Source organism: Pelodiscus sinensis, chromosome 3 (assembly GCF_049634645.1).
Source record: "Pelodiscus sinensis isolate JC-2024 chromosome 3, ASM4963464v1, whole genome shotgun sequence".
Classification (NCBI taxonomy): domain Eukaryota; kingdom Metazoa; phylum Chordata; order Testudines; family Trionychidae; genus Pelodiscus; species Pelodiscus sinensis.
This window is the reverse complement of record NC_134713.1, coordinates 10,578,385-10,605,469: the sequence shown is the minus strand read 5'-3', so window position 1 is coordinate 10,605,469 and position 27,085 is coordinate 10,578,385. Positions and strand designations below refer to the sequence as shown.

Genomic DNA, 27,085 nt, shown 5'->3' with positions numbered 1-27,085 from the left:
TACTCCAGCCCCAGCCCCCAGAGCCTCTGCAAACAGCCAGGTTCAGCTGCAGCATCTGCCCGCCACATGGGAACTGCTGGAGCTGAGGCTGGCTGTTTGCAGCAGCTCTGGGGGCCAGGGCTTTTGGTGGACTGGTAACCCTTTATGTGCATATTTGAATATTCATATTTGCATAATGAATATGCAAACATGCAAATAAAATGTTACTAGTCCACCAAAAGCTTGTGAATGGTTTGCTGGTCCATGGTTTAAAAAAGGTCGGGTACCACTGCTCTAGATGGCCTCTGGGTATCCACCTGGCTTTAGCAATCTGTCACCTAGAGGACAGACCCAACAAATAAAGCAACAGAACACCACTAGCCATTTCCTACAGCCCCCAGCTAAAGCCTCTCCCACACATCGTCACAAGACTACAACTTGTCACAGGTGATGATCCCTCGCTCTCACAGACCTTGAGAGGCTGCTTTGTCCACACTTACAGACAGATCCCCAGCCCGAGGCAAATACTCACCACCAACTTCACACCCCACAATAGTAACATTAATCAAAGAACCTATCCCTGCAACAAACCCCATGACCAACAAACTGTCCACACATCTCCCCTAGTAACACTATCACAGATCTAACCACATTCTCATCAAAGGCTCATTCACGTGCACATCTATAAATGTAATTTATGCCAGCATGTGCCAACAGTGGCATTCTGCCAGGTATATCGGACAAACTGGACTGTCTCTACACAAAAGAATAAACGGACACAAGTCAGACACTAAAAATGGCAACATCCAAAAGCCAGTGTGGGGAGCATTTTAATCTCCCAGAGAACACTGTTTCAGACTTGCAAGTTGCCTTTCTCAGACAGAAAAACCTCAAGAAAAGACTGCATCTGTGGAAGTGAGCTCTAGCTCATGAAAGCTTATGCTCTTAATACCCGAATACATTTATTAGTCTTTAAAGTGAAACCACACTCCTTGTTGTTTTTGCTGAAGCAGTCTAATACGTCTGCCTCTCTGAAACAATGAATGAATTGTTCAGGGAGGAGGATTAACCGCTGCAACAAACTACTAAAGAAGTGATGGGTTCTTCAGTTCTAGAATCCTAGGTCTGGACAAGACCTCAGGAGATCGTTGGATCCAACCCCCTGCCCAAAGCAGGACCAATCCCAACTAAATCAACCCAGCCAGGGCTTTGTCAAGCTGGGACTTAAAAACCTCTAGGAATGGAGATTCCACCGCCTCCCTAGGTAACCCATTCCAGTGCTTCACCACCATCCTAGTGAAATAGTTTTTCCTAATATTTAATTTACACCTCGCACACTGCAACTTGAGACCATTGCTCCTTGTTTTGTATCTGTCATGACTGGGAACAGCCTCTCTCCACCCACTTTGGAAAACCCCTTGAGGTAGTTAAAGGTTGAATCCCACCTCACTCTTCTCTTTGGTAGATTAAATAAGCCCAAATCCCTCAGCCTCATGTGCTCCAGCCTGCTAATCATTTTTGTTACCCTCCCCTGGACTTTCTCAAATGCGTCCACATCTTTTCTGTAATTGGGGGTGGGGTGGGAAAAGCCGATTTGGACACAATGCTCTAGAATTTATACTCCAGGTTTTATTGAAGTAAGGACTGGAAGGGACCTCCGTAGTTCATCTAGTTCTAGTCCAGCCCCTTGTCCTCAATGTAGGACGAAGTGTTATGTTTATAAGAAGCACATAGGATCTTTTTTAGAGGATAAGGCAATATGCCACATTTATTGATATAATGATATTTATTTATATCATTTATTGATACATTTATTGATATATTGCATTTATATTTATTGATATAATGCAAGAATCAGCATTGTTTAAACAAAATACAGGACTACACCAGACTAACACGGCTACATTTCTATCACTATTCATTTATGTTTAGATACTCACATAGTCACACACACACAGTCCCTCCAATTATGATATCATTACCAATCTGAAGCTTGGATCAACCTAGTGGCCAGTTGGATGGATGGGAGAGTGGAGAGAGCTGGGTTCTGTCAGATGTGATCTGATGCTGCAGGACTGCTTGGCAGGACTAACCCAGAGAATCAAAACAAAGCAACTCATTTTTATAGTGGTTTCTCCTGGTTCAGGTCTATGGGTTTTACACACTCATGTTGTAATCAATTATTTCCTGCCAGGTGTTTCTTTAAACCCTCTGATACCCTGAAAGACTTTATCTCCAGACATAAAGAAGATAACGGTTATAGAGAAGTAGGAATGACAGAAAATGGGAGGATACACACTAAGGGGAGACAAGAGAATCCTGGTATGGGGTTGTGACCCAAAAAAACCCTTCAGTGCAATTGGCAAATGAGTTATAAACAAATTTGGGAAAGTTTGAAAATTTTGGCCTTACCCCTGCCTCAGTTTTTTTCTTGCAGGGCTTCTTTGCAGTCAGAAATAAAGTGTACTTTTAACATATCAATAAATGTTGAAATCCTCGTGCAGTTTTAGTTAAAACATTTGTTAGCTTGTCAAGGTACAAACATTGGAGACAAAAGGTATGCTAGTAAAATGAGTTATTTTGCCTGGATGCTTAAGCTATCCCCCTGAACAACATAAATTACAACATCAGGAAGACTCCAGCATAAGCTGGAGGCATGTTGCTGGCATAGGTACAACAAATGTGATTTTCTGATCAGCATAGCTATATGTGCAAAACATTGTAGTTAAACCCAGCCCAAGGCAACGGGCTCTAAAAACGTGACTCAGCACATATCTTATGAGGCATGGGGGGCGTGGTAAACCCTACGGCTGGGGTGAGGTCCAGGTCTGAAGCGGTAACTCCAGGAGGAGGATGGAAAGTGAACTTCTGCATGAGGCTTGTAAAGAAGAGAAAGAGCTCCATTTTGGCAAGAGTCTCGCCTGCACAGATTCTCCGACCTGTAATAAAATGAATCAAGGATGGAAGTGTTTCAAAAAGTATACATAACATAACAGATTTGGTTTTTAATTCTACACAAGAGTTGTAGAGTAGTGCTTAGCTTTTATGAGCTAATTCATCCTCACAACACCAGTCTCAAAGAGCAAGAGTTATCACCCCCATTTTACAGAGGGGAACATATGGCATCAAGTGGATAAGTGACCTCTGAGATCACACCAGAGGTACCAGGCAGAGGTAGGACTAGAAAGCAAAAGTTTCCCATTCCTAGTGCCTTGCGCAGTCCACCAGTCCAGAAGATCAGCCAAGTCAGCTAGTGCCCCTATGCAATGGACAGGGGCATTAACCTTATGAACAGCCTAACGCAGAACTGGGCAAGATCCGGATCCAGCCTGCCTAATGCTTTCATCCAGCCCCTGAACTGCATCTGGCTACTTTCTATTTATACCCTGCTGCACGTGCCAACAAATTTCCAGGCAGTGGCTCAGGCAGCAGGATTCTATTTAAATGCTCCTGACTCCCGGTCATGGTGCTATCCTGGCAGAGGCCAGGGCTGCAAGTCTTAAATAGCTGCAGCAATCTCGGGAGGATGCCAGGCAACATGGCAGTGATGGGTCTGCCAGCTGCAAGACCTTTCCATTGCTGCTATTTAAAGAGTGTGCAGCTCCCTGACCTTCCGCTACCACGTTGACTAGCAGGCACCTGGGTTGCTGCTGCTATTTAAAGGGCTTGTGGCTCAGGTCCTTGCTGGAGGAGCATCGTGACTGGGAGCCCTTTAAATAGCTGTAGTAACCCTGGGTCGCTGCCAGGCAATGTGATAGTGGTGAGGCTGGGCGCCGTGTATCTTTTGCTCTGTTTTTACTTCCAAGCCCCAGACAAATGGCGGGAGGGGGGAGCTAGTCTCCAGGCCTCTCCCCTTCTTGAGTGGAGGTTAGAGCCGGCCCATGACCAATACCAAACTTCATTAAGTGGCCCCTCCTTGACTACTCTTGGCTTAAAGACTGGAAATGTAGCAAGCTCTAGTCACTCAAAGGACTATTCTAACGTGCTTAAGGAATAGTAATGATAACTTTTTTCAAAACCTATTTCCTGCTCTCCCATGGCTTGGGGTTCAAATTCCACATCCTCTAAGATTTCAGAGGGTTTGGTTCTGGATTTTGGTCCATCTTTGGAAACAGTGTAATTTTTCTCCTTAGTCCTTTTATGTCTCTTACTCAGCAGGGTTTAGAAGTACAATGGAATTAGCAAACTCAACTCACAGAGACAAGGAGTATCTAGCATTGCTCTGGAGCAGGCGTGCGCAAATACAGCCCGTGGGTCAGATCCGGCCCACCAAGCCACCGGATACGGCCCATGGAGGCAGTGGGGAGCCCCACGAAAGCTCCCCTGCTTGCCCTGCAACCACGCACGCTGCTCAAAATCTCAGCTACTTTCTCCTTATGAGTCTGGAAGGGAGGGGGGAAGAAAAGAGGGGAAGATTCAGACGCTGGCCCCAACCCTAGCAAAGACCCAATGGCCAGTTTCTGGCCTGCAACTGGCCAATGGGAGCTGCCTGTGTGACTAACAGGCAGCCACGAAGCACAACCCTCTGTTCAGTTACTCACTCAAGCACATGGCAGAGCAGGCAGAAATATTTTAAACTTTGCAAGCCTTTAGATCTGCAGGCAGGCTGGTAAGTCTCCTGGCCAGAGCCTGCCTCTGGAACCTTAGCCCCTCCCTTTCTCAACTCTTTGCCCCCCACTTCTGCCCCGCTGCTCCACATGCACCCATACTCCCTCCCAGATCTGGCACACCGATCTCTTGACCGAGAACAAAATCCCCTCCTACCCTAGGTCACATCCCAAAACCCAGTGCCCCAGTACCCTGCCATTGAACACAATTGCCTCCTTCATCCAAACATCCTCCCAGATTCCAGTCTCCCTCCTGCACCCCAATCCCTTACCCCATGCTCCTTTCTGTACCCAACCTCCATCCCAGATCCCACACCTCCTCTATTAATACCGTGGAAGAGTGGGGCCTTTGACCACTTTTGAAAATCTTGGACTGACCCTCCATTAGCAATTATTGCCCACCTCTGCTCTAGAGTGTCTCTGTCCAGCCAACTGCAAAGCACCACCAAGAGAGGTTTGCCCAGCCCTTCCTTGAATACAAGGGCAGACAGAGTTCCAGCATGTTGTTTTAGAATGGAGTAGATAAAAGACAAAGGTCAACTGCTGGCCTTGAAGAGAAGTTACCTGCTGAGAAAGGCATGAATGCCTCATTCTTCACAAACTTTCCATCTGTGCTGAGGAAATGCTGAGGATAAAATTCACCAGGCTTCTCCCACTGAGTCTTGTCATGTAACACAGAGGCCAGCAAGGGGATGATATAAGTACCCTGAAAATTATCACAAAATAAAAACAAAAACTGTTAGAACTTTTCCATCATAATGTGATTTCAATCAAAACATAATTTCTTGGCAACCAAAAAAATGTGGAAAACTTCCATTTTTGGCAACATTGTCTTCAAGCCATTTTTTGGGGGGGCTCAGCAGCTAGAAAGTTTAAAGACTGATTGGTCTGTGGATGGGAGCTGTCCAATTAAACCAAATACGCTGCCCAAAGTGGAGTGGCTGGCTTCCTGCCACATTAACTGAAACTGACTGTGATGGATAAGAGATGCTAGGCTCTGTTGTTTGGGCAGGAGGTGGTTTCAGTGAAATCCTCACCACATGCGAAGCCCAAACGCTGACAGAGATTTCAGTCTGCTGCCAGTTCCATGATAGAACAGAGATGATAGACGTTCAGTGCTGATGGTCCCTGGTTCAACCCCCTGATCACCACGGTGTCTAAGAGAAGGAGGTCATGTGATTTCTTATCTGGAGGAATTTAAATAATCCCTTGCTATTCTGCTTTGACTGGTGAGTTTAAAAGTCCTGGTAATTAAAGTACCTCTTAAAACTTACCTTAGGAATAACGTAGCCATTAAGTCTAACGTCCTCTGTAGTCTCACGAGGCAAGTTCATTGGAAGGATATTAGCAAACCTCTGAATCTCATGCATGACTGCGTCTGTATATGGCATTTGTTTCCGATGCTCATAACGAAGCCGGGCAGATCCTAGAACTCTTTCAATTTCTTCATGGACTTTTTCTGAACAATTGAAAGAGAACGAAAGCAGGTGCTCAGTATATTACCATCGAGGCAACCTCTACGAGAAATTAAACAGAGAGAAGAAAACATGCAACGGATGCCTGCTAAATAATATAATCCACACTCCTCAGAAAACAAACCTCTTGTTTCTAACATGGTGCTGCTGGTAACCTTTGTTGCCAAAGCTGAAATTGAACAAACTGCGGATGGGTAATTTGGGGGCTGAGATGAGCATGTCTCTTCTAGACAGGGTAGCCAGTGGTGTGCAGAGAAGGTACAATCTCGGTGCAAAGGGTAGGATAATGTAGGCATTCAAAGTTGCAAATCAAGCCCAGGATTTAAATATTCTGCACTTGATTTTCATCTTCCCGGCCGGTCGCCATTTTTTGAAATTTACAAGTCTGGACTAACTGCCCGCGTCTACACGCAGCAGGGACCTAGTATTTCGAATTAAAGCCCTAAATCGAACTACCAGTTAAATTTGAAAAACCGGGCCCCTGCGCGTGTAGACACAGCCAGTTAGTCCGGACTTATAAATTTCAAAAAATGACAACCGTCCGGGAAGATGCAAATCAAGCTCAGAATATTTAAATCCTGGGCTTGATTTGCAACTTTGAAAGCCTACATTAGCCTCCCTAGTTCGAACTATGGGGCTAATGTAGACATACTCTAAGGGATTCCCTTTATAAGTGTAGTATCTTTTACTTTCATGACAGCCAATCTGTCTGCTCTCCATGCTAAGGGAACGACATCAAGCCAGAGGTCTTACATTTGACAGCTGTGGAGTTTGTATATGTGTGAGACAGTCTGTACAAAAGCACACTCTGTACATATGGAGCAGAGCAAAAGACATGATGAATAGTCAGAAGGGCTCCAAAATCTTACTCTGAATGTCTGGGTATTTCATCATAAGTAGAAGGCCCCAGCGGAGTGTGGTGGAAGTTGTTTCCGTACCAGCCGTGAACAGATTACTCACCAGGCTTTGCAAATTTTCATTTTTGAAATAGGAATCGGGATTAGATTTTTCCTGCAAATACAACATTCTGTTAGTGTTTAAGGAATATTTGTAATCAGGGAAAATCTACATTTACCACCCCTTCCTTTCCCATTGTAACCTCCTGTTGTTTGACGAGAAAGGCATCGATAAAACTTCTCTGGTCATTGGCATCCAATTGCTTCAGGTATTCGACGAATGTCTGCTGAATAAAGGAGTAGAGTTCTTCAAGGTTTTTGAAGACAGTCTTGTGATTTCCTGGTAGGAATTCAAGAGCGGGAAACATATTGAACAGCTAAAGGAAGGGAATATAGCACAGTTAGCAAAGAGGGAATGCAGATTATAATGGTTAACAAATCATTCCTGATCAACATGTGACTTTTTAGCAGTATGTATTGAGGTGATAAATCATAGACTCATAGAACACTAGAACTGAAAGGTACTTTGAGAGGTCATCGAGTCCATGGCAGGACCCACTACCATCTAAACCATCCCTGATAGATGTCTATCTAACATGCTCTTAAATAGCTCCAGAGATAGAGATTCCACAACCTCCCAAGGCAACTTATTCCAGTGTTAACTACTCTGACAGTTAGAAAGTTTTTCCTAATGTCCAACCCAAACCTCCCTTGCTGCAATTTAAGCCCATTGCTTCTTGTCCTATCCTCAGAGGCCAAGGAGAACAATTTTTCTCCTTCCTCCTTGTGACGCCCTTTTAGATACCTTGTAAATAATGGGGCTTGATTTTATTAGCCTTTCACATGCAAAACTGCCATTGGGGTCAATGAAAAAACTCTTTGAAGTAACCTCCTCTTTCATATGGCTGATATAGATTGAGAACAACAATTATATTTCTATGTGCCAATAGTTAAGCCTGTTAGACTCCTAAGGTGTGTTTATAACCTTTTCACCATAACATTTTATGCTGTTGCTACTACCGGTGCTGCTATGATGATGAGGGGAAATGATGGGAGAGCTGCTGTAGACCAGTCACTGGCCTTTTAATAACTCTGTCAATTGAGATGGTGTTAGAAAGGATATCATAGAATCATAGAATGATAGGACTGGAAGGGACCTCGAGAAGTCATCGAGTCCAGCCCCGCGCCCTCAAGGCAGGACCTAGCTCCGTCTACACCGTCCCTGACAGATGTCTATCTAACCTGTTCTTAAATATCTCCAGAGAGGGAGATTCCACCACCTCCCTTGGCAATTTATTCCAATATTTGACCACCCTGACAGTTAGGAATTTTTTCCTAATGTCCAATCTAAACCTCCCCTGCTGCACTTTAAGCCCATTACTCCTTGTCCTGTCCTCAGTAACCAAGAGGAACAAATTTTCTCCTTCCTCCTTGTGACATCCTTTTAGATATTTGAAAACCGCTATCATGTCCCCCCTTAATCTTCTTTTTTCCAAACTAAACAAGCCCAGTTCATGAAGCCTGGCTTCATAGGTCATGTTCTCTAAACCTTTAATCATTCTTGTCGCTCTTCTCTGTACCCTTTCCAATTTCTCCACATCTTTCTTGAAATGTGGCGCCCAGAACTGGACACAGTACTCCAGCTGAGGCCTAACTAGTGCAGAGTAGAGCGGCAGAATGACTTCACGAGTTTTGCTTACAACACACCTGTTGATACAACCTAGAATCATATTTGCTTTTTTTGCAACAGCATCACACTGTTGACTCATATTCAACTTGTGGTCCACTATGACCCCTAGATCCCTTTCCGCCATGCTCCTTCCTAGACAGTCGCTTCCCATCTTGTATGTATGGAACTGATTGTTCCTTCCTAAGTGGAGCACTTTGCATTTCTCTTTATTAAACCTCATCCTGTTTACCTCTGTCCAGTTCTCTAACTTGCTAGGTCATTTTGAATTATGTCCCTATCCTCCAAAGAAGTTGCAACCCCACCCAGTTTGGTATCATCCGCAAACTTAATAAGCGTACTCTCTATCCCAATATCTACATCATTGATGAAGATACTGAACAGTACGGGTCCCAAAACAGACCCTTGTGCAACTCCACTTGTTATCCCTTTCCAGCAGGATTTAGCACCGTTAACAACAACTCTCTGACTACGGTTATCCAGCCAATTATGCACCCACCTTATCGTGGCCCTATCTAAGTTATATTTGCCTAGTTTATCAATAAGAATATCATGCAAGACCGTATCAAATGCCTTACTAAAGTCTAGGTATATGACATCCACCGCTTCTCCCTTATCCACAAGGCTCGTTATCCTATCAAAGAAAGCTATCAGATTAGTTTGGCATGACTTGTTCTTCACAACCCCATGCTGGTTATTCCCTATCACTTTATTATCTTCCAAGTGTTTGCATATGATTTCCTTAATTACCTGCTCCATTATCTTCCCTGGGACAGACGTTAAACTGACCGGTCTGTAGTTTCCTGGGTTGTTCTTATTCCCCTTTTTATAGATGGGCACAATATTTGCCCTTTTCCAGTCTTCTGGAATCTCCCCTGTCTGTCATGATTTTTCAAAGATCATAGCTAAAGGCTCAGATACCTCCTCTATCAGCTCCTTGAGTATCCTGGGATGCATTTCATCAGGACCTGGTGACTTGCTGACATCTAACTTTCCTAAGTGTTTTTTAACTTGTTCTTTGTGTATCCTATCTTCTAAACTTACCCTCTCTCTGCTTGTATTCACTACGTTAGGCATACCTCCAGACTTCTCGGTGAAGACCGAAACAAAGAAGTCATTGAGCATCTCTGCCATTTCCAAGTTTCCTGTTACTGCTTCTCCCTCCTCACTAAGCAGTGGGCCTACCCTGTCCTTGGTCTTCCTCTTGCTTTTAATGTATTTATAAAAGGTCTTCTTGTTTCCCTTTATGCCTGTAGCTAGTTTGATCTCATTTTGTGCATTTGCCTTTCTAATCTTGCCCCTGCATTCCCGTGTTGCTTGCCTATATAACTCTGGTGCTTAAGGTACAAGCCAGTCAGTTATCTGAGGGCGGGAAAATTTATGGGCAGGATTTCTCATGGGCAGGTTATTCACTGTAGGTTGTTTATTAAATAGTTGCCTGCCATAAGGGTTTCTTGCTTTTTCCTCTGGATCATATGGTGCTGCTTCCTGTTAGAGAGATTAGAGCGGCTCAGGAAGTTTTAGATTAAATGGTTTGATCAGAACATTCAAATTCACTAAAATCAGGACTTTTCAAAGAAGCATACTGTTTTGATGACGTTTTCAATAGAAAAGGTTTTGTAGCTCTAGGATGGATTTTTTGCTCAAATTTGAAAGGGATGGAGAGAAAAAAACAATTTCCTGCAAGAGCCAATAGCCCTAAATTTAGGGAATTCATGCAGGATATGAGACACCTAGTTTCAAAGGACTGCCTGGCCTGATTGTCCCAACACCTGAACTGAGTGCTCCAATCACCACACTATTGGACAATCTGGAATTAGGATTTCTCTCTGGGAAATATTCTAAAATCCCAAATATGTACTAACATTACCATAACTGTGGGACTCCCACAAAGCCGGAGATTTTCAATAGTTAAATGGATAAGATGCAGAAACTTAGGATCCTTATAATCAAATCGGTGTCCGAGCATTATCGACACAATGACGTTAGAAACAGCAACATTCATCATCTCAGTGGTGTCAAAGGAGCTTCCTGAAAAACATTGAGTGGCAACATCCATCATTTTGTTGGTATCTAATAGGTTTTTTACTTGAAACCACAGAATCAACATCTCTCCTCTGACCCCTTTTGGCATGACTTGCATTCCTTGACACAATGGAAGGGAACAGTCTCTGGGCTTCTTTAAGTAGAGGCAATGTTTAGTGCAGAGCAGGAAGACTCCTTAAACCTTTCTCTTGTGTGAGATCCTCAGATCAAACTTCCCTAAGAGTCAATCTGAGATTTGCCTTAACAAGGAAGAGGCCCGTTATTATTAGGCTAATCCTTTCCGCATCTTCACTTCCTACTCCTTACACAGCCACCAATGTGCTCCAAGTGGCTCAGCCTCCTTCCCTAAGTTCGGACTAGTTGGAATCAAGGTAAAAGAGTCAGGGCTGAGTTAGTTTCCAAGTGGGGCTACTCCATGAGCATGGCAGAAAGAAGGCTTCACATGCCTGAATGTGTTGAGAGACTTTGCATGATCACCAGAATCTCACTGCAAAGCTCAACACGTGCTCACCTTCGTGGGATTCAAATTCCTGTATCAGATAATCACATTCTTCCAGGATTTTGTCTTCAATGGTCCTTTTGCCCATCCCGAAATCCCGGAGGGTCGTGAGAGTGAATCGTCTCATCGCTTTCCAGTTTTCACCGTGAGCAAAAATAATACCTGACATGCAAAAGAACCCCCAACCAAACACAAGCTTCAGTTAATTGTATTTTTATAGTGAAAACAACTAAAGTTAAGTGTCCATTATGCTCAGCTTTCCAAATACCAAAGGCTACCATTTCAGAGCTGTCTATGGCAAGTAGTGATTAATCATGCATATTGGATAACTATTACAGAGGTTGGTTTGGTTTCAATGTTATATGGTCATGCACTGAGTCATGTGTCTAGCTAAGACATGTGTGTACTTAACCCTGCCTTCATGCTGTAAGTGGGTGTTGGACTAGATGACCTCAGAATTTCTTTCATCCCTACATTTCCATGGTTTTATATAAGCTCTTGTGGGATTCACTAAGGTACTTAGGTGCCTAAAACACCGACAGGTTTCAGGTCCTAAATCCAAACTTCAGGTTCCACTTCAATCTTGCCAAACTCTGTAGGTGCCTGAATTTTTCAGGGTAAACATTCCCCAAGATCCTACCTTTAGGCCTCATTCTAGGCATCTGGACACCTGTCTCCTGCCTAAGCCTTAGAGCAATCCATGGCCCAGAGTATTCACTTGCCTGTCTCACATGTTGAGCCCAGTGAAAGTGGCGGAGGTAGGGTTAGTGGTAAGCACCGTGTAACTTTTAGCCCAGTAGTTCCAGTGTTTTCATGGGATATGCAAGACCTGTCAGAAGTAAATGTTTGCCTGCAAGTCATTGTCTTTTGGCTCTAGAATTGCTAGCACTAAGAAAAGCACATGAAGTAGGTAAATACATTCCATGAGAACAGTAGAAAAACAACCAGTGAAGTACAAGGAAAGGTATCAAATGTGTCATTAATGTGAAAAATAAATTGCCAGTGTGTATAATAAATTGTTCAGTTCTGTCTATAAATATTGGGGTAGTTCAACTTAACACTTCGGCCGGCCTAGGGAGCAATAGTAAAATCCATACTATTAATTAAGCCGTGTCCACTGCCCTGGGTACAAATACGTAGGGGATCAAAGGCCTTCTGGCTACAAACAACTATTAATGTGCTTCATTCAACAATAAACATAACACGGATGCCTTTGCCTTTGATGCCTTTGTGTCTTATCTGAGTCTGTGATTATTGGAGGTTCTGGTAAAGTCTATTATGATAGCTATCCATGCAAAGCTGGCTCAATATACTAAGAGCATACGAAAACACACGGCCAAACATTTCTCATCACTGACAGAGCAGAAAATCTGTTAAAATGCCACACCAGTAAATCCTGAACGTACTGTATCGCTGTCCTGAACTACTACACCTGTTTTCTTTCTCTGTAAGACTTTTTGTAACTGTCATGACATTCATAGGTTTTGGGCAGTGTTTCCAGAATGATACCTGCAAAAAGTAGGAGACAGTTGCTTCCAGGTCTTCCATCTCCTTACTCTTCATCTCAGATTTTGTTTTTTTGTTTTTTTTTAATTGCATATTCTATGTCTCTGTCTTTCACCCATAGGCAGTAATGAATTTACTCCATCTGTTGAATAAAGACTGTTTGGATGTAACATTTTTGCATGGACTCCCCAGTCTGTTGTGCTTATCTTTGCCAGCAACAAAACTTCATGAAAGTATACAAGTCAATATGCATGCTCTCCAAATTGTTCCACTTTCTCATCCCTGTCAAACAGATCCCTGATAGAAGAAGAATGTTTCTAGTGGTCAGAGCAAAGAACTGTCTTACAATTAGGTAAGAGAGAAAGAAATCTTACCATGTCCTTTTGCTAACTTTTCAAATATTGGGATTTTGGGCCTTTCTGCAAACGCATCTGCCTGGTTCACAAGAGCCTCCTTCACCATCTTATATCCTGACAGCACCACCATTTTCTTTGGTCCCATCTGAATGCTGAAGACTGGGCCATATTTCTCAGACAGCTTAATCAGAGGGAGAGTATAAAAACATTAGCTGTTTTGTTATAACACCACTCTAACAGTTTCCATGCTGTTAGACCAACTGGAAGGTGTCAATTTGATTTTAAAGCACACGAGCAAGAGCTATTTTTTTCTCTTCTGCCTGCACAGAAGAACATAAGAACGGCCATACTGGGTCAGACCAATGGTCCGTCTAGCCCAATACCTGTCTGATGCACAGTGGCCAATACCAAATGCCCCAGAGGGAGGGAACACAACAGGTAATCCTCATGTGATCCCTCCCCGGTCACTGAATAAACAAGTGCCACCGCTCCACACAGCTTCATGCAGATTGTACCCCTCCTCCCCACACCACTGTGAGGCTCTTATGGCTAAAGGGCTTAGTGATTTCCATCACTTCAACTGGAGCCTGGGGAGTTCCTTCCCCTCCCTCCCATGGCTCCTCAGGGGGCCTAGCGATGCCCTCCTTCCATTACCCCTTGCGCTGCTTCACCCAGGCCCTGGAGATTCCCTCCCACCACCCCTCAGCAACTCAAGGGGCACTGGGGATTCCCCCTGGGGATGGATTCCCCCCCACACACACACTCCTTACAGGGCCTGGGGATTCCCTCCTTCCGCAGGCTGAAGATTCCCTGTGCTCCCCAACTCTTCACGGAGTCCAGGGATTCTCCTTCCCTAATTCCTACCTTCTTACTGGAACTCTGGGCCTCCCTGGGGCCGCAGCTGCAGCAGCTGGGGGCTCCTCTCTGCCCTGTCTGGCAGCAGAGACTCTCTGCTGGCCACAGCTCCATTTGCAGCATGGGCCAGGGAGAAGCCCTGCAGCAACGTGGCACACAAGCTCTTACCGCGGCTCCCCCAACATGCACCGCCATCTCTGCCACTGCTGCCAGCGCCAGGCACCTGCCCCTACCTCACCAGCGTGCCACCCCTCCCCTATCCAGTTACACGGACCAGGGAGGCCAAGGAGAGCTGCCCCCAACTAAACCTTTGCATCCCTATGTGCCTCAGGCAGCCCCTGCCAGCGCCTTGGCTCCCATCTCCACATCGGAGCAATGCCATGTTAAATCTGCTAGTAAGCCTCATGTAATGATTTGCTTATAAGTTCTGTCTGCTTTTATTTCACCCCACCTCTCATGATTAACAATGCTCGCTAAAAGGGCTTCATGGCACCTCCATGTGAGAGTGGGTAAACCCAGTGGGGCTTATCCCCAGCAATGGCTCACCTGTTCCTACTGCAGGCAGGGGGCTTACATGAGGTATGGGGCCATGCCAGACAGGATAAATGCACCCTCAGCCTGGCCCCTTCCTGCCCACCCCCTGGATCAGCCTGTACTGCAAATATTGTTAATTATTATCATGGCTCGACAAATCACTGAATCTACTCGCCCGTGGCAAGTAGCTTTCTGCTGGTCGCTCCTGTTGCATAAAAAAGCCTCCTCCTGAGCTTACTTGATTCATGTACATGGATTTTCTGAAACTACACCAAACTGTAAGGACTAAGGTTTTAAAATGTAACTCATTGTGATCTTTGTCAAACTTTGTAATATGTGTAATTCTCAAACTTATTGTATACTGTAATCTTTGTAACATGCAGCCACCTTGCCTGTAACTTTCCCTAAGCTGCATTCTCCCCTGAGTGAATGGAGAGAGAGTGTGAGTGTGTTTGAAGAAGGATTGGAACAATGGATCACATGGCAATGAGTCATCGCATAATTGGCATGCTCCATGCTGGATAAAGAGAAGTCTGGGCATGCTCCCTGATGACAAGGTGAATGAGTCACAGGAGCCATTCAGACACTATATAAAGAGAAGGAGCACATGTGAGACCCTCTCTTTTTACTTCCACTGATAGGTTGGTTTCTTCTGCAACCTATATGTCTGTGTAAATGTGTGATTGCCTGAGGGCAGGAATGAATGGGTGTGAATGAGTGAATGAATGGAGGGGTGTGTGCTTGCTTGCTTGTCTGTATGCGTGTGTGTGAGAGAGAGTTCTGTCTTCTTTAGCTTAAACTTTTGGTGGCTGCTTTCTCCTCTTTCATTCTGTTTAGTGGAAATAAACCCATACTAGTGTAACCCTGGGTGGTCTCAAGTGAGAATATTTTTGGGGTAACAGCCCCATTCACTGGGGTCACGCGCACATACAATGAGGGTCTTGCACAGGCGCAATGCGGGGCTCGCGAGTAGATTTCGCCACCGTTTGTCAAGCCCTGATTATTATCACTAATAAACTTTTCTGTCCCATTCTCTCGTATCCGTGACGGGATTGTGCAATGCTGCTTTAAGATGATCAGCACAGGTCAAAGTCCTAGATAGGCTGAATAAATATACATACAAATTCCAGAATGAAGGGCCTGATCGCAGATACACTGAAGTCAATGGGAAGTCAGCAATTAGTCCCTGATGGTACGGATACACTGCATACTTATTTTGAAATAAACTAATCCAGAATAGTTATACCGAAATAGTTTATTTCAAAATAGCACGTCTGCACTGCTGGGAAGCTTCAAAACTAATCTGAGGCAGACTCCGATTTAGAGCCCAAGGAGGCATTGGGGAGGAGCAACTTAGAATGGCCCTAGTGAGGGGCTATTTTGAAATAGCAGCAGTAGAGTGTCTACACACGCCTTATTTCAAAGTAGCTATTTCGGAATAAGTGTTATTCCTTGTAGAATTAAGTTTACAGAAGTTGGAATAAGCCATCTGTTATTTTGAAATTATTTCAAAATAACGGAATGGCTGTGTAGATGCTGTCGTAGTTATTTCAAAATAACAGTGAAGTGTAGATGCACACTAACTGACTATCTACTTCAGGGGTGGGGAACCTTTTTTAGGCCAGGGACCACTGACCCACAGAAAAATCAGTCAGGGGCCATACATAAGTGAGAGGCAAAAAAATCCTAAACAAACTCTCCCTGACGTTTGGGATGTCAACATGTAGTCGACTGCACAATTAACCAACAAGCCTGGGTTTATCAGTTAATCTTGGCGACTAAACATATTCCCATCCCTACTTGCTGCCTCTGTATCTAAGGAGGGGACAACAGGCAGGAACCAGTGCTCAAGGGAACTGCCTTAAAAGCAGAGGCAGCGGGGTTGAGGGGCAGGGAAGGATGCTGGGAGGTTCATGACGGACCCAGTCTTGCTGTGAACAAAGACTGCTCCGTGGGGTGCTGGCACAGCCTCCCTCCATTGGGACAGACGGGCTGCTGCTGCCCCCCACTGCTGATAGAGAGGCAACAGTGCAAGATAGCAGGGGCTCCCTGGGAGTGGGGCCAGGAGCACAGTGGCTTCTGCCCCACACCCGGGGACTATTGAATAGTTGTGTAACCACTACAGTTTGATATGGTTACCTGGCTATTCAGTTGCATTCTATCTCACGTCCCTATCCCCAACTGAGAAGGAGAAGGACGCTCTCCACATTCCCCTTGCTCACCAGAGCCCAGGGGGGCCCAAGCTAGTACATTCTGTGTGCTCCAGCCCCACAGTAGGGTGGCAGCGGTGCTGGAGTGCCAGCACAGATGCCTCAATGCTGAGAGGGGTTTGAGCCCTGAGCCTCTGGGGTCAGATCCTTGTAAGTCAGAGGCTGCATCTGTGACTAGTTTGCACAGGTTGAGTGACAGCAGATGACCAGCACAGATCAAAGTTCTGGATAGGCTGAATAAACATACATACAAATTCCAGAATGAAGGGACTGATCACAGATCCACTGAAGTCAGTGGTGTGACAGGGTCAGGCCAGGGAGCTGCTACAGAGAGGGGCCTATTTGAAATCATGGGATGGTGGGCGGGCGAAGCCCGCCCACCTTCTAAAAGCCCCTCCCCAACCTTATGGGAGGGACACTGGACCCATGTTCAATTGATTTCTTGGGACAAATAATGACTAAAGGATCAAGAAGTGCGGGCTAGAGGTTCAAAATAAGGGAGCCGGATGGGGACACCGAGCAGAGAACCCCGGACAGCGCCCACTGCTCCTCAAAGCTGTCGATGGAGCCAGTGGACGCCGCCCAGAGGAACTCTGCCCGGATTCGTGACACGAGGGAGGAGCGGAAATAGGCCCCACAGTCGCAGAGAACCCCCTCGTCTAGCATCCTCCTCCTGCTGTTGTAGATGGCAACTTTCGCCAAGGCCAGGAGGAGGTTGACGAGGAGGTCTCGCGACTTTGTGGGGCCACGGATTGGGTGTGCATAAATAAAAAGGTGAGGGGAAAAGTGCAGCCAGAACCTCAATAAGAGGTTCTGGAGGAGCCGGAATAGGGGCTGCAACCTGGCGCATTCAAGGTAGGCGTGCGCCAGGTTCTCCCTCACGCCGCAAAAGGGGCAGGTGTCTGGGATAGGGGTGAACCGCGCCAAGTACACGCCCGTGCTCACGGCTCCGTGGAGGAGCCGCCAACTGATGTCCCCGACGGGCCGCGGAATTAAGGTCGAATAAACGCTGGCCCATCGGGGTTCCCCACCCTCTATAGGTCTGAGGTAGTCCCGCCACTTTGTATCGGGGCGGGACACGAGGGTGGGGAAATGCAAAGCGTGGAGCACGAGCGTGTACAGCTGTTCCCTGGGCGCGGTCCGGAAACAGACCGGCTGCAGATTTTGCAGCCGGCTGGGGGTCCAAGGGTGGGGAGGCCGGGGGGGCCCGCGGGACAGGGGCCCAATAAAGAGGGACGGAGGCTTTGCAGGAGGGGAGGGGCGGAGCGTTCCCTCTCGCAGGGCTCTCTGTAGGAGATCGCGAGCGGGCTGCGACAAAGCCGCCTTCACCTCCTGGAGTAGGCGCAGGGGGGTTCGAAGGGTGGAGAGCCCCATGTGTTGAGCGAGCGCTCGGGGATCCACCCAGTCCCCCCTGTCGTAGTCCAGGAGGTCCCCGACCATGGTGGTTTCTGCCAGGATCAGCCTTCGGCGCACCGAGGGAGACTCCGCCACCTGCACGCACAAGGCTGGATTGTGGAGCAGGGGCTCCGCGAGGAGGTCTGCTCCCTCGGAGGCCACAACGGACCTGGTCGCCGAGAAGAGCTTCCAGGTCTGGAGGAGGTCCTGGTAGAATTCCGGCAGTTCTGAGAGGTCTCGCGGAAGACCCCTCGGGTGGATAAAAAAGAGCTGCCGGTCGTATCGGAGCCCTCGGAGGCGGCGGAGGAAGGCGTGCCCCAAAATGCTCCATGCCGGACTACCTGCACTAAAGAGGAGTCTCTGCAGGGCCTGGAGGCGGAAGGTCCGGACCTGGCTGCGCACGCAGACCAGGCCCTGGCCCCCCTCCTCCAGGGGGAGGGACAAGACCCCTGCAGAGACCCAGTGCAGTCCCGGCCAAAGGAACCCCAAAGCTGCCCTCTGGAGCTTGGCCGGGACCTCCGGGTGCGGGCGCAGGGTGTTGAGCCGGTGCCAGAGCATGGACAGGACCAGCTGATTGAGCACCAGCGCCCTCCCACGAAGGGAGAGGCACCGGAGCAGTCCTGTCCATCTCCGCAGCCGCTCACCCACCCTGGCCTCCAAACCTTGCCAGTTTTCCGGCGGCGAAGGATGCGTGGCGGATAAATAGACGCCCAGATAGAGCAGCGGACCCGCGCTCCACCTGATGGCCTGAAGCGCGGGTGGGAGGGAGCCGGCCCGTCACCCGTCCCCGACCACCAGGCCAGAGCTCTTGACCCAGTTGACCCGGGCGGAGGAGGCTGCCGAGTAGACGGCTTGGCAAGCCTCCACCCGCGCCAGGTCGCCCGGGTCCCGGACCACGAGGAGCACGTCATCGGCGTACGCCGACAGGACCAGCCGCAGCTCCGGCTCCCGAAGCACCAACCCCGTCAACCTCCTACGGAGGAGACAGAGGAAGGGCTCGATCGCCAGAGCGTACAGCTGGCCCGACAGCGGACACCCCTGACGCACCCCCCGCCCGAAGCTGACCGGCTCGGTCAGGGTCCAGTTGAGCCTGACCAGACACTCCGCGAGGGCGTACAGCACCCGGAGAAAACCCACAAACCGGGGCCCGAAGCCGAAGGCCTGCAGGGTGCCCAGGAGATACCCGTGGTCCATCCTGTCGAACGCCTTCTCCTGGTCCAGGGACAGGAGGGCGAACGACAAGCCATCCCTACGCCCGAGCTCCAAGAGATCCCGGACCAAATACAAGTTATCGAATATACTACGGCCCGGGACGGTGTAGGTCTGGTCGGGATGGATCACGTCCGCCAGCACGGACCGCAGTCGCAGCGAGATGGCTTTTGCTACGATCTTGTAGTCCGTGCTGAGGAGCGAGACGGGACGCCAATTCCGTAGGTCGCGGAGGTCCCCCTTCTTCGGCAGCAAGGCGAGCACCGCTCGCCTGCACGACAGAGGGAGGACCCCGCTCTCCAAGGACTCGGCCCAGACGGTGACGAGGTCCGGGCCGAGGACGTCCCAGAACACGCGGTAGAACTCCACGGTCAGCCCGTCCATGCCCGGGGTTTTATTGTTGGGCATGAGACGGAGGGCTTCCGAGAACTCGGCCAGAGTGAGAGGCAGCTCCAGCCGGTCTCGGTCGCCCGCGCTGACCGTCGGGAGCTCGGTCCAGAGCGCCCTGCAGGCGTCGGCTTCGGTCGGATCCGGGGAGAACAAACTGGCGTAGAAGGCCCTGGCCCTTCCGCGCATCTCCGCCGGGTCCGTGAGGGGGCTGCCGTCCTCCGCCAAGAGGCAGGTGACGTGCTTTTTGGCCCCCCTCCTTTTCTCCAGGGCATAGAAGAAACGGGAGCCGCGATCCATCTCCCGAAGGAGGTGGATGCGAGATCGAACAAAGGCGCCCCGGGCTCTGTGATCTTCCAGGGCCCGGAGCTCCTCCCGCTTCTCCCGGTACGCCTCGCGGAGGAGTGGATCCTCGGGGGCGGACGCCAGGCGCCCCTCCAGCTTCAACACCTCCCGTTCCAACTGCTCTATCGCCGCATCCCTCCGCCGGCTGGCGCCCCGGGAGTAGTCACAGCAGAAGAGCCGGGCGCGCACCTTCCCCACGTCCCACCAGCGCCGCGCCGAGGGAAAGGCGGGCCGCTGCCCCCGCCAGGCCTGCCAGAACTCCTGGAAGGACGCCACGAAGCCCGCATCCTCCAGCAGGCTATTGTTGAAGTGCCAGTAGGCCGGCCCCAGCCTCTCCGCCGTCAGAGAGGCTTTCACGGCCACCAAATGGTGGTCCGTGAACGGGGCCGGCCGGACGCTGGAGGAGTGGGCTCGTGCCAGATGGAATCGCGAAAGGTAGATGCGATCCAACCGGGAGTGGCTCGACCGCTCGTTCCCCACCCGGACGTAAGTGAAGGTGGTACTGTCGTCCGGGTGGTGGTCCCGCCAGACGTCCACCAGGGAGTGATGTTCCACGATCTCCCTGAGGACGTCCGCCGCGGCCTGGCAGTTCGCGAGTCCTACACGGTCCCGGTCATCGAGGATGGTGTTAAAGTCCCCGCCCAGGACCAGGCACTCGCGAGGATCCAAAGTGCCGAGGAAGGTGGCCGCCTGCCGATAAAAGGTGACCTGGTCCGGGCCCGCGTTCGGGGCGTAGACGTTGACGAGGTTCAACGTCTGCCCCTCCACGCGGGCCCGGACGTGCAGCAGGCGGCCCGGGACAACCTCGGCGGTCCCCAGCACCTCGGGCCGTAGGGCAGGGGAGAACAGGGTGACCACCCCGGCCGAGCGAGCGCTGAGGTGGCTAAAATACACCCCGTCCCCCCACTCCAGCCGCCAGCCAGCCTCGACGGCTGGAGTCGTGTGGGTCTCCTGCAGGAAAACCACCGAGTACCCCCCCTCCCGGAGGAAGGAGAGCACCCGGCTCCTGCGGAGACCCGCCCTACAGCCCCGGGCGTTCAGTGTCGCGATGGTGGCGTAAGTCATACTGAGGGCTGGGGTGGATCCTTGCGGGCAGGTGAGTCGGCGGCCCCCCGCGGGCCCGGCAGCAGACCGCTCCCCGACCCGAAGGTCAGGAGAGAGTCTCGAAACTTGCGGGCCCGGCGGAAGGCCGCGTCGTCCTGCCTATCGGCCCCTCTCCCCTGCTGCAACAAGGCTCTAGTGGCCTGAAGGATGGAATGAAAGTCCCCCCAGCGCTGGAGGGCGAGCTGCACCTTTCCTCTTGCCCCGCGGTTGTCCGCGAGGAATTGGCGCAGCTCGCTCCTCAGCGCCGAGGGGGAACCGGGGTTTTCCTCCGTCCGGGCCCCCAGGTGGAGCTCACGGGCCACGGAGGCGGGCAGACAGGGGTCCGATCCCCGTCGCTGCGCCGACACGGCTGGCGCCGAGCTGCCCGCCCCCGACCCCGGCAAGGGAGGAGGCGGCGGAGGGAACACGGCAGCCCCTAACAGATCGGGGACTGGGGATACAAAAACAACCCCCCGAGGGCCGCCCATAGCTAGCGGGAATGAGACGGCCCTCGCGGGGGTGGCACTAGCGGACATTTGGGGAGGTGGTAGGGGTGAATCGGGTGACACGGCCGGGGCCGGGATGGGAAAAGGGTGGGGGGACAGCAACGGAGGGGTGTTTTCCACGGTAGGGGTGGGGGGGAGGGTGGGCTCTAGGCTGGATGATGGGTCAGGGTTGGGGAAAGGGGCAGACATGGGGGTAGGAGAGGGATCGGGAACAGGGGAGGGTTCGGTACCGGAGATGGGTTCGTAAAGGGCAGAAGCGGGGGTGGGGGGAGGATCGGGACGTGGGGGGGCATCGGAATCCCAGGCAGGGTCTGGGAAGGGGTCCCCCGTGGCCATTCCACCAGGCTGCGGCGCTTCCCGGATGGGGACCTGGGGGTCGGGATCAGGAACGGGGGGGTCCGCGCCGACGCCGGGCTCAGATGGAAAAGCTAGTATTAGTGCCTCGGCGTCGGCCAGTATGGTATCTTGTGGTGGGCCCCCAACGGGAAGGGAGGATGACCGCCCCACCCCGGTTACTGGAGGGGGGGCACCCTCAGCCCCTGGACTCGGTCGCTCGGCGCCAGCTGTCGCCCCGGGGGGCTCGGCAGCATCCGTTCCGGCGCTCGAGTCGGCCGGGCCAGTGGGCAGTATCAGGGGTGCCCCGAGCGTGAGGATGGGGTCGGCCACCTGGGACACGGGGTTGGGGAGAGGAGGGGGCGGCGCCACGGAGTCGCCGCCCAGACCGAGGCCCGCTGGCGGAGGGTCGTCCTCCCCCTGGGTGAGCGGGGTCAGACCCAGGGCCTCGATCTCCTCAAAGATGGAGCTCAACTCCATCCCCTCGGCCCCGGAGCCTTCCCCTCCGGCCACCAAGGCACCAATTACCTCGGCGGGGACGGAAGGGGGGGCAATTGGAGCCTGGGCCGGGGGGGCTCCATCAGAGGCCTCCTCGTGGATAGGCTCCTCAGGGGGGACATGGTTGTCCCCCCTCGCTGCCACGGCTTCCTCGGCCGGCGCCTCCTGCTGACGCTCGCCGGGGGGGATTTTGACAGCGCTGGCCCCCCTCGGGATCTTTCGGGGGGCCTTCCCGCCCTCCGCATCGGAGGGGGGAGAGGAAGCCCGCGAACGGCGGGCTTTGCGCTTCCCCCGGACGAGTGTCCAGTCCTCCGAGGTGGAGGTGGAGGGCTGGTCAGCAGGGGCAAGGCTGGGGGGCACGTTTGATTTTCGGGGAGGGCGTTGTGGCAAAGGAGGGAAGGAGGGGGATACCTCCACCTGGGGAGGGCCCTCTCCCTTGCCCGGCGGCAACCGCGCCACCCTCTCCTCCTCGGGCCCCGCAGGGACAGATTGAGTAGAGGCGGGGCCTGCCTGCCCGCTCGGGCACGTCGGAGGGGGCGCCTCCGGCTCCCGAGCAGGGCCGTCGGTTGGAGGAGGGGCGGCCGCGGAGGCCAGACTACCAGGGGGACTGGCGGTGGTGGGGCCAATGTCCTCACGGACCCCGGAGGTCCCGGACGCCTCCCCCGACCGGGCCAAGGGACAGTCCCTCCGGACGTGCCCCGTCGCCCGGCAGAGGAAGCACCGGGTCTCCCCCGAGGAGTAGTGGACTCGATTGAGAGCCCCCTGGTAGGGCACCATAAAGGACCCCTCGAGCGCCTCCCCGCCACGCGCCGCCGGCGGCAGTTGCAGCTGTACCTGCCGGCGGAAGGATAGGACGTGGCGGAGGGCGGGGTCCTTGCAGCCCAGCGGGAGAGGGCTGATGGTCGAGATGGGCTTCCCCAGAGTGGAGAGGGAAGGTAACAGGGCGGCATTAGGGAGGAAGGGCGGGACGGAGGTAAGGACCACCCGTACGCCCAGGTCCTCCAGAGGTTCGAGGGGCACGTGCACGCCCCCCACCGCCAGGCCCCTCTCCACCGCCTCCTGGGCGGCGGCCTCCGAGGCAAGGAAGAACACCGCCTTGCCGTACATCTTAGAGGCCGCCACCACGGCCGAGGCCCCCACCACCCTCGCCATCGCCCGCACGTAGGTTTCCATGTGGGGCGAGGCGGCGACCAGGAGGCAGCGGACGCCGTGCCTCCTGGTCATGGCGGGAAAGGGGCCCCGGCCGCCAGGGATGGAGCTGGAGGCGGCAGTCGGGGCGGATGACCCGGCACGTGGGGGGGCGGCAGCGGCCACCTGGGCGTACGCTCTGGGGGCTGTAGGTGGATCGCCCCCAGAGCCGGTGGGGGGAACAGCAGGGAGGGGGGGAGCTGCAGCCGGTGTCGGGGCTGCAGCGGGCGGGGCAGTTTTGGCCACGGAGGGGTCGGCTTTCCGGGCCGGGCCCTTGCCTTTCTTCCCTCCCCGATTTTTCTTGCCGGCCGAGGCAGAGGATCCACCCTTGTCAGGGGGGGCAGCAGCCGTGGCAGCAGCAGAGCTCGGGTCGGGGGTAGGGAGGTCGGCCGCAGCAGTTGCTTGGGCCGATGGCACTGATGGGACCGAGGGACCATCAGGGACGGGGGTCTCCTCCATCCTGGGGAGTGGGTGGAGGGAGGTGCAAATGGCAAACTGTGGGCGGGGGGGGCGGGGGTTAACCACTCCTCCCCACCAAACAGCAGGCGGGGGCGGAGGGCATCAATGGAAGGAGGGGGGGGGTTGGAAGGAGGGGGGGCACTGGGTCCAAGGAAGGGCAACCGTAAAAGGGAAGGGTTAGCAGCCACTCCTCCCTGCTGAGACTAGGGCAGAGGAGGAGGGCGCTATTGCAAGGGAGGGGGCACGCGAGGGAAAAGGGGGGGTACACAATTGGGGAGGAGGAGAGGGAGAGGGAAGGAGGGGGAGGGGGGGAACCAACCACTCCCTCCCACTAACTGATTTCAGGGAGGGAGGGCTCTACCAGGAGTAGTAGACTGGAAACCTAAGAGGCCAGCAACCTGTCCTCCCTGCAAGGCTGGAAGCAGAGGAGGAGGGTGCTGGCAGGGCAGGCAATGAACAAGGTGATGGGTGCAGGGCGGGGGCCGGCTCCTCCGGCTGCACTGGGGTACAAGAAGGACTATGGGGCTGTTGAGCGGCAGGGGTGATGTGAAGGGAGGGTAACTAAAAAGGGGGGGGAGGGGGGCACAAGCGCTCAGGCAGGGGGCAGAGCTCTGGGTGGGGCTACAGGACTTCTGGGGGGGTGGGGGAGGAGGGGCATCGGGTTAGCAGGGCAGGATAGGGCAGTAGGGGCTGCGAGACAGAGCACTGGCTGAATGTGGGCGGGGCAGGTGAAAACAAACTGAAGCTGAGCTAGTCAGCAAACTGAGGAGGGGAGAAGGGAACAGAACTGGCTAACAGAGTGGGGAACAGGGCAAGGGAACCAAGGTAAGGGGGGGGGCTCCCAACCTAACACTGCTGAGGGAAGGGGGCCAAGTCCAAGGGGGGGGAGGGAGCTCGCCCACAAGCGCTTGTGGGAGGCTCAGTCCTCGCCCACTGCCGCAGCAAAGACAGTTCCAGGTGGCACTAGCAGGGGGAACAGCCAGCCCCACCAAGGGGCGCTTCCTTGGTGGTGCAGGGGTTGGTGGAGGGGGTTGTGGGGGGGGGTGGTATGGGAGGGGGGGCAGCTGGACTAGGGGGAGGGCTCTATGCCTCTCCCCCAGCCCCCCTCCTGGTGTCTCTGTCCACCACCACCCCAGGAGCAGGTAAAAAGCTCAGTTCTTGCAAACAAACCCCCTCCACAGTCCAACCGGCAGTCTTTGTCCTCCTTGGTGGGGTGCAGGTAGTCAGCAGCAGCAACAGCAGGCGGGGAGCAGCCAGGTGGGGCAGGCCTCCGGGTGGTGGGTGCTGGTGGGGTCCTTCTTCTCCGGAGCAGTGGAGGAGGGGAGAGGAAGGGCAGCCGGCAGGCCCCCCCTCTCCCCTCAGGCGGCAGCAGCAGCAGCAAGTGGTGGTGAGAAGCAGCAGCAGCAGCGGTGGCTGGAGCAGTGTCCAGGGAAGCAGGCCTCAGCAGGCAGGAGGGCGGCTGGGTAGGTGGGGAGGGCTCTGGCTGGTGCAGGAGCAGGAGCGGGAGCGGGGGGAGAAGGGGGAGAGCAGCTTCTGCACCCTGCTGCCTCTCCTCCTCCTCCTTCCCAGGAGTTGCAGTGGGGCAGGGGAATGGCACCCACAGAACCCGAGTGCAGAGAGGCGAAAAGGCAGTCCCAAAGGGAAAAACTCCTGTTAGAAAAGTAGAGAACTGCAGCACAATTAGGTGCTGCTGGGAGGGAGCTGGCTCAGGCAAATTGGGGTCAGCTGACTTCTCTGCTGTCTTTCTGAGGGCCTTTAAAAGCCTCAGCAGTTGGAGGCTGGGAGGGAGAGTGAGAGGATGAAAGGAAGGTGGTGGAGAGGAAGAAATGGAGAGAACAAGTTGGACCAGCTTTAGATAAAGGCAGCAAAGGAGGGAGCCTGTGGGCCCCTGGCTCGGGCTCCCTACCACTGAGACCTGCTGCAAAACCCCAGTAGTGGCTTGGGGAAGAGGGGCCCATACCACAGTGGTAAATCAATGATTTGTCTCTAACTGACTCACTAACACATAAGCTGTGCTATCCTCACTTTGTCTGCATTGGGGGGTTCCCCTCCCAATATGCAGGACCACTAAAACTGGGGACTCCTATATTTTGCTTAACTTGCATTCCTCCCTCTGCCGTTTGCAATGGTGAGATCGAGGACAGCCTGCCCAGTCCACCTCATCTGAAAGTGTTACCTCAAGCAAAGTTCGGTACGGTCTCTTCAGGTTCAGCTGGTGTAGATTTCCAAGGACAGGTAGAGGTCTCGGTCCTGGGGGGTAATTGAGGCAGGTTCTCTTACTCCACTCCCTTCTGAAAGTGAAAATAGAAATAAAAGTGACAGCAAACAGCAGCAGTAAGACAACTGGATCTTCCAGAATCATTCTTTTGGTAATAGATTTTGTGCAAGGGAGGAATTAAAAAAATATGGTAAGAATGCAGGAGAAAGCAGCTGTGTCTGCAAACTGAATGATTGGCTTTTGTTTAAAATGTCTGTTTGCTACAGGTTGTAACTCCGCTCCCTAACTCATGATGCCTAGCTTAACCCCATAATTGCCAGTGAAAAACCATTCAGTATGGAAATGTTATTTGCAGCTCCTTCCTTTAAAAAGTTTGGTAGATGGAATGTCTGGACGATCTGATTTACTGGAATTATCTTGGTTCTAGTGTAACTGGGGTTTGAGTAGAACACTGGGACATCTGCCATGGAATGGTCTCACTCATACCTGGCTGTATGTCACCTGCCTTTCTGCTGGCTGCCATTTGACTGTCAGTCTTGGCCACAGTAACTGACCACACATCAGTTTTAATGAAAGATAGTGAGCATGGGGTGTGGTGAGCCATGGGGGATAATATTGGGACCATTCGCTCAGTTTGGCTTAGAAATGATCCTTGTTCTAGAGTTGCCACCAGCTAGTGAGAAAATTAAGGAACTTGTACCTATTAATTTTTAAATCAAAATGGTTAATTTGCATATTGGAAAATAATGTGCATACATCTTAAAACTTCACCTTTAAGACATGTGGGCGTGGATTTAATGTTAGTGCAGGTATC

At 52.0% G+C, this 27,085-nt stretch overlaps 1 protein-coding gene across 1 annotated transcript; it reads right to left on the bottom strand.

Moving 5' to 3' along the window:
- Positions 1 to 1,717: 1,717 nt before the first annotated feature.
- LOC142827748 (cytochrome P450 2K1-like) lies at positions 1,718 to 26,514 on the bottom strand. The gene is made up of 9 exons (XM_075923370.1): positions 26,230 to 26,514; positions 13,070 to 13,232; positions 11,202 to 11,351; positions 10,515 to 10,675; positions 7,161 to 7,334; positions 6,931 to 7,072; positions 5,861 to 6,045; positions 5,151 to 5,292; positions 1,718 to 2,918 (listed from the first exon to the last, which is right to left on the bottom strand). The coding sequence occupies exons 1-9, from the start codon at positions 26,413 to 26,415 to the stop codon at positions 2,731 to 2,733; spliced, it is 1,491 nt and encodes a 496-aa protein (XP_075779485.1). The 5' UTR covers positions 26,416 to 26,514; the 3' UTR covers positions 1,718 to 2,730.
- Between the last annotated feature and the right edge of the window lie 571 nt (positions 26,515 to 27,085).

What these genes read in the sequence shown, in the direction of transcription:
- LOC142827748 (XM_075923370.1), bottom strand. Translation starts at nt 26,415, where the DNA reads ATGATTCTGGAAGATCCAGTTGTCTTACTGCTGCTGTTTGCTGTCACT. An exon ending in TTCTCGTCAAACAACAGGAG is followed by an intron (nt 7,073 to 7,160) that starts GTTACAATGGGA and finishes TTGTATTTGCAG; the next exon opens with GAAAAATCTAATCCCGATTC. An exon ending in GAAATACCCAGACATTCAGA is followed by an intron (nt 6,046 to 6,930) that starts GTAAGATTTTGG and finishes TCAATTGTTCAG; the next exon opens with AAAAAGTCCATGAAGAAATT.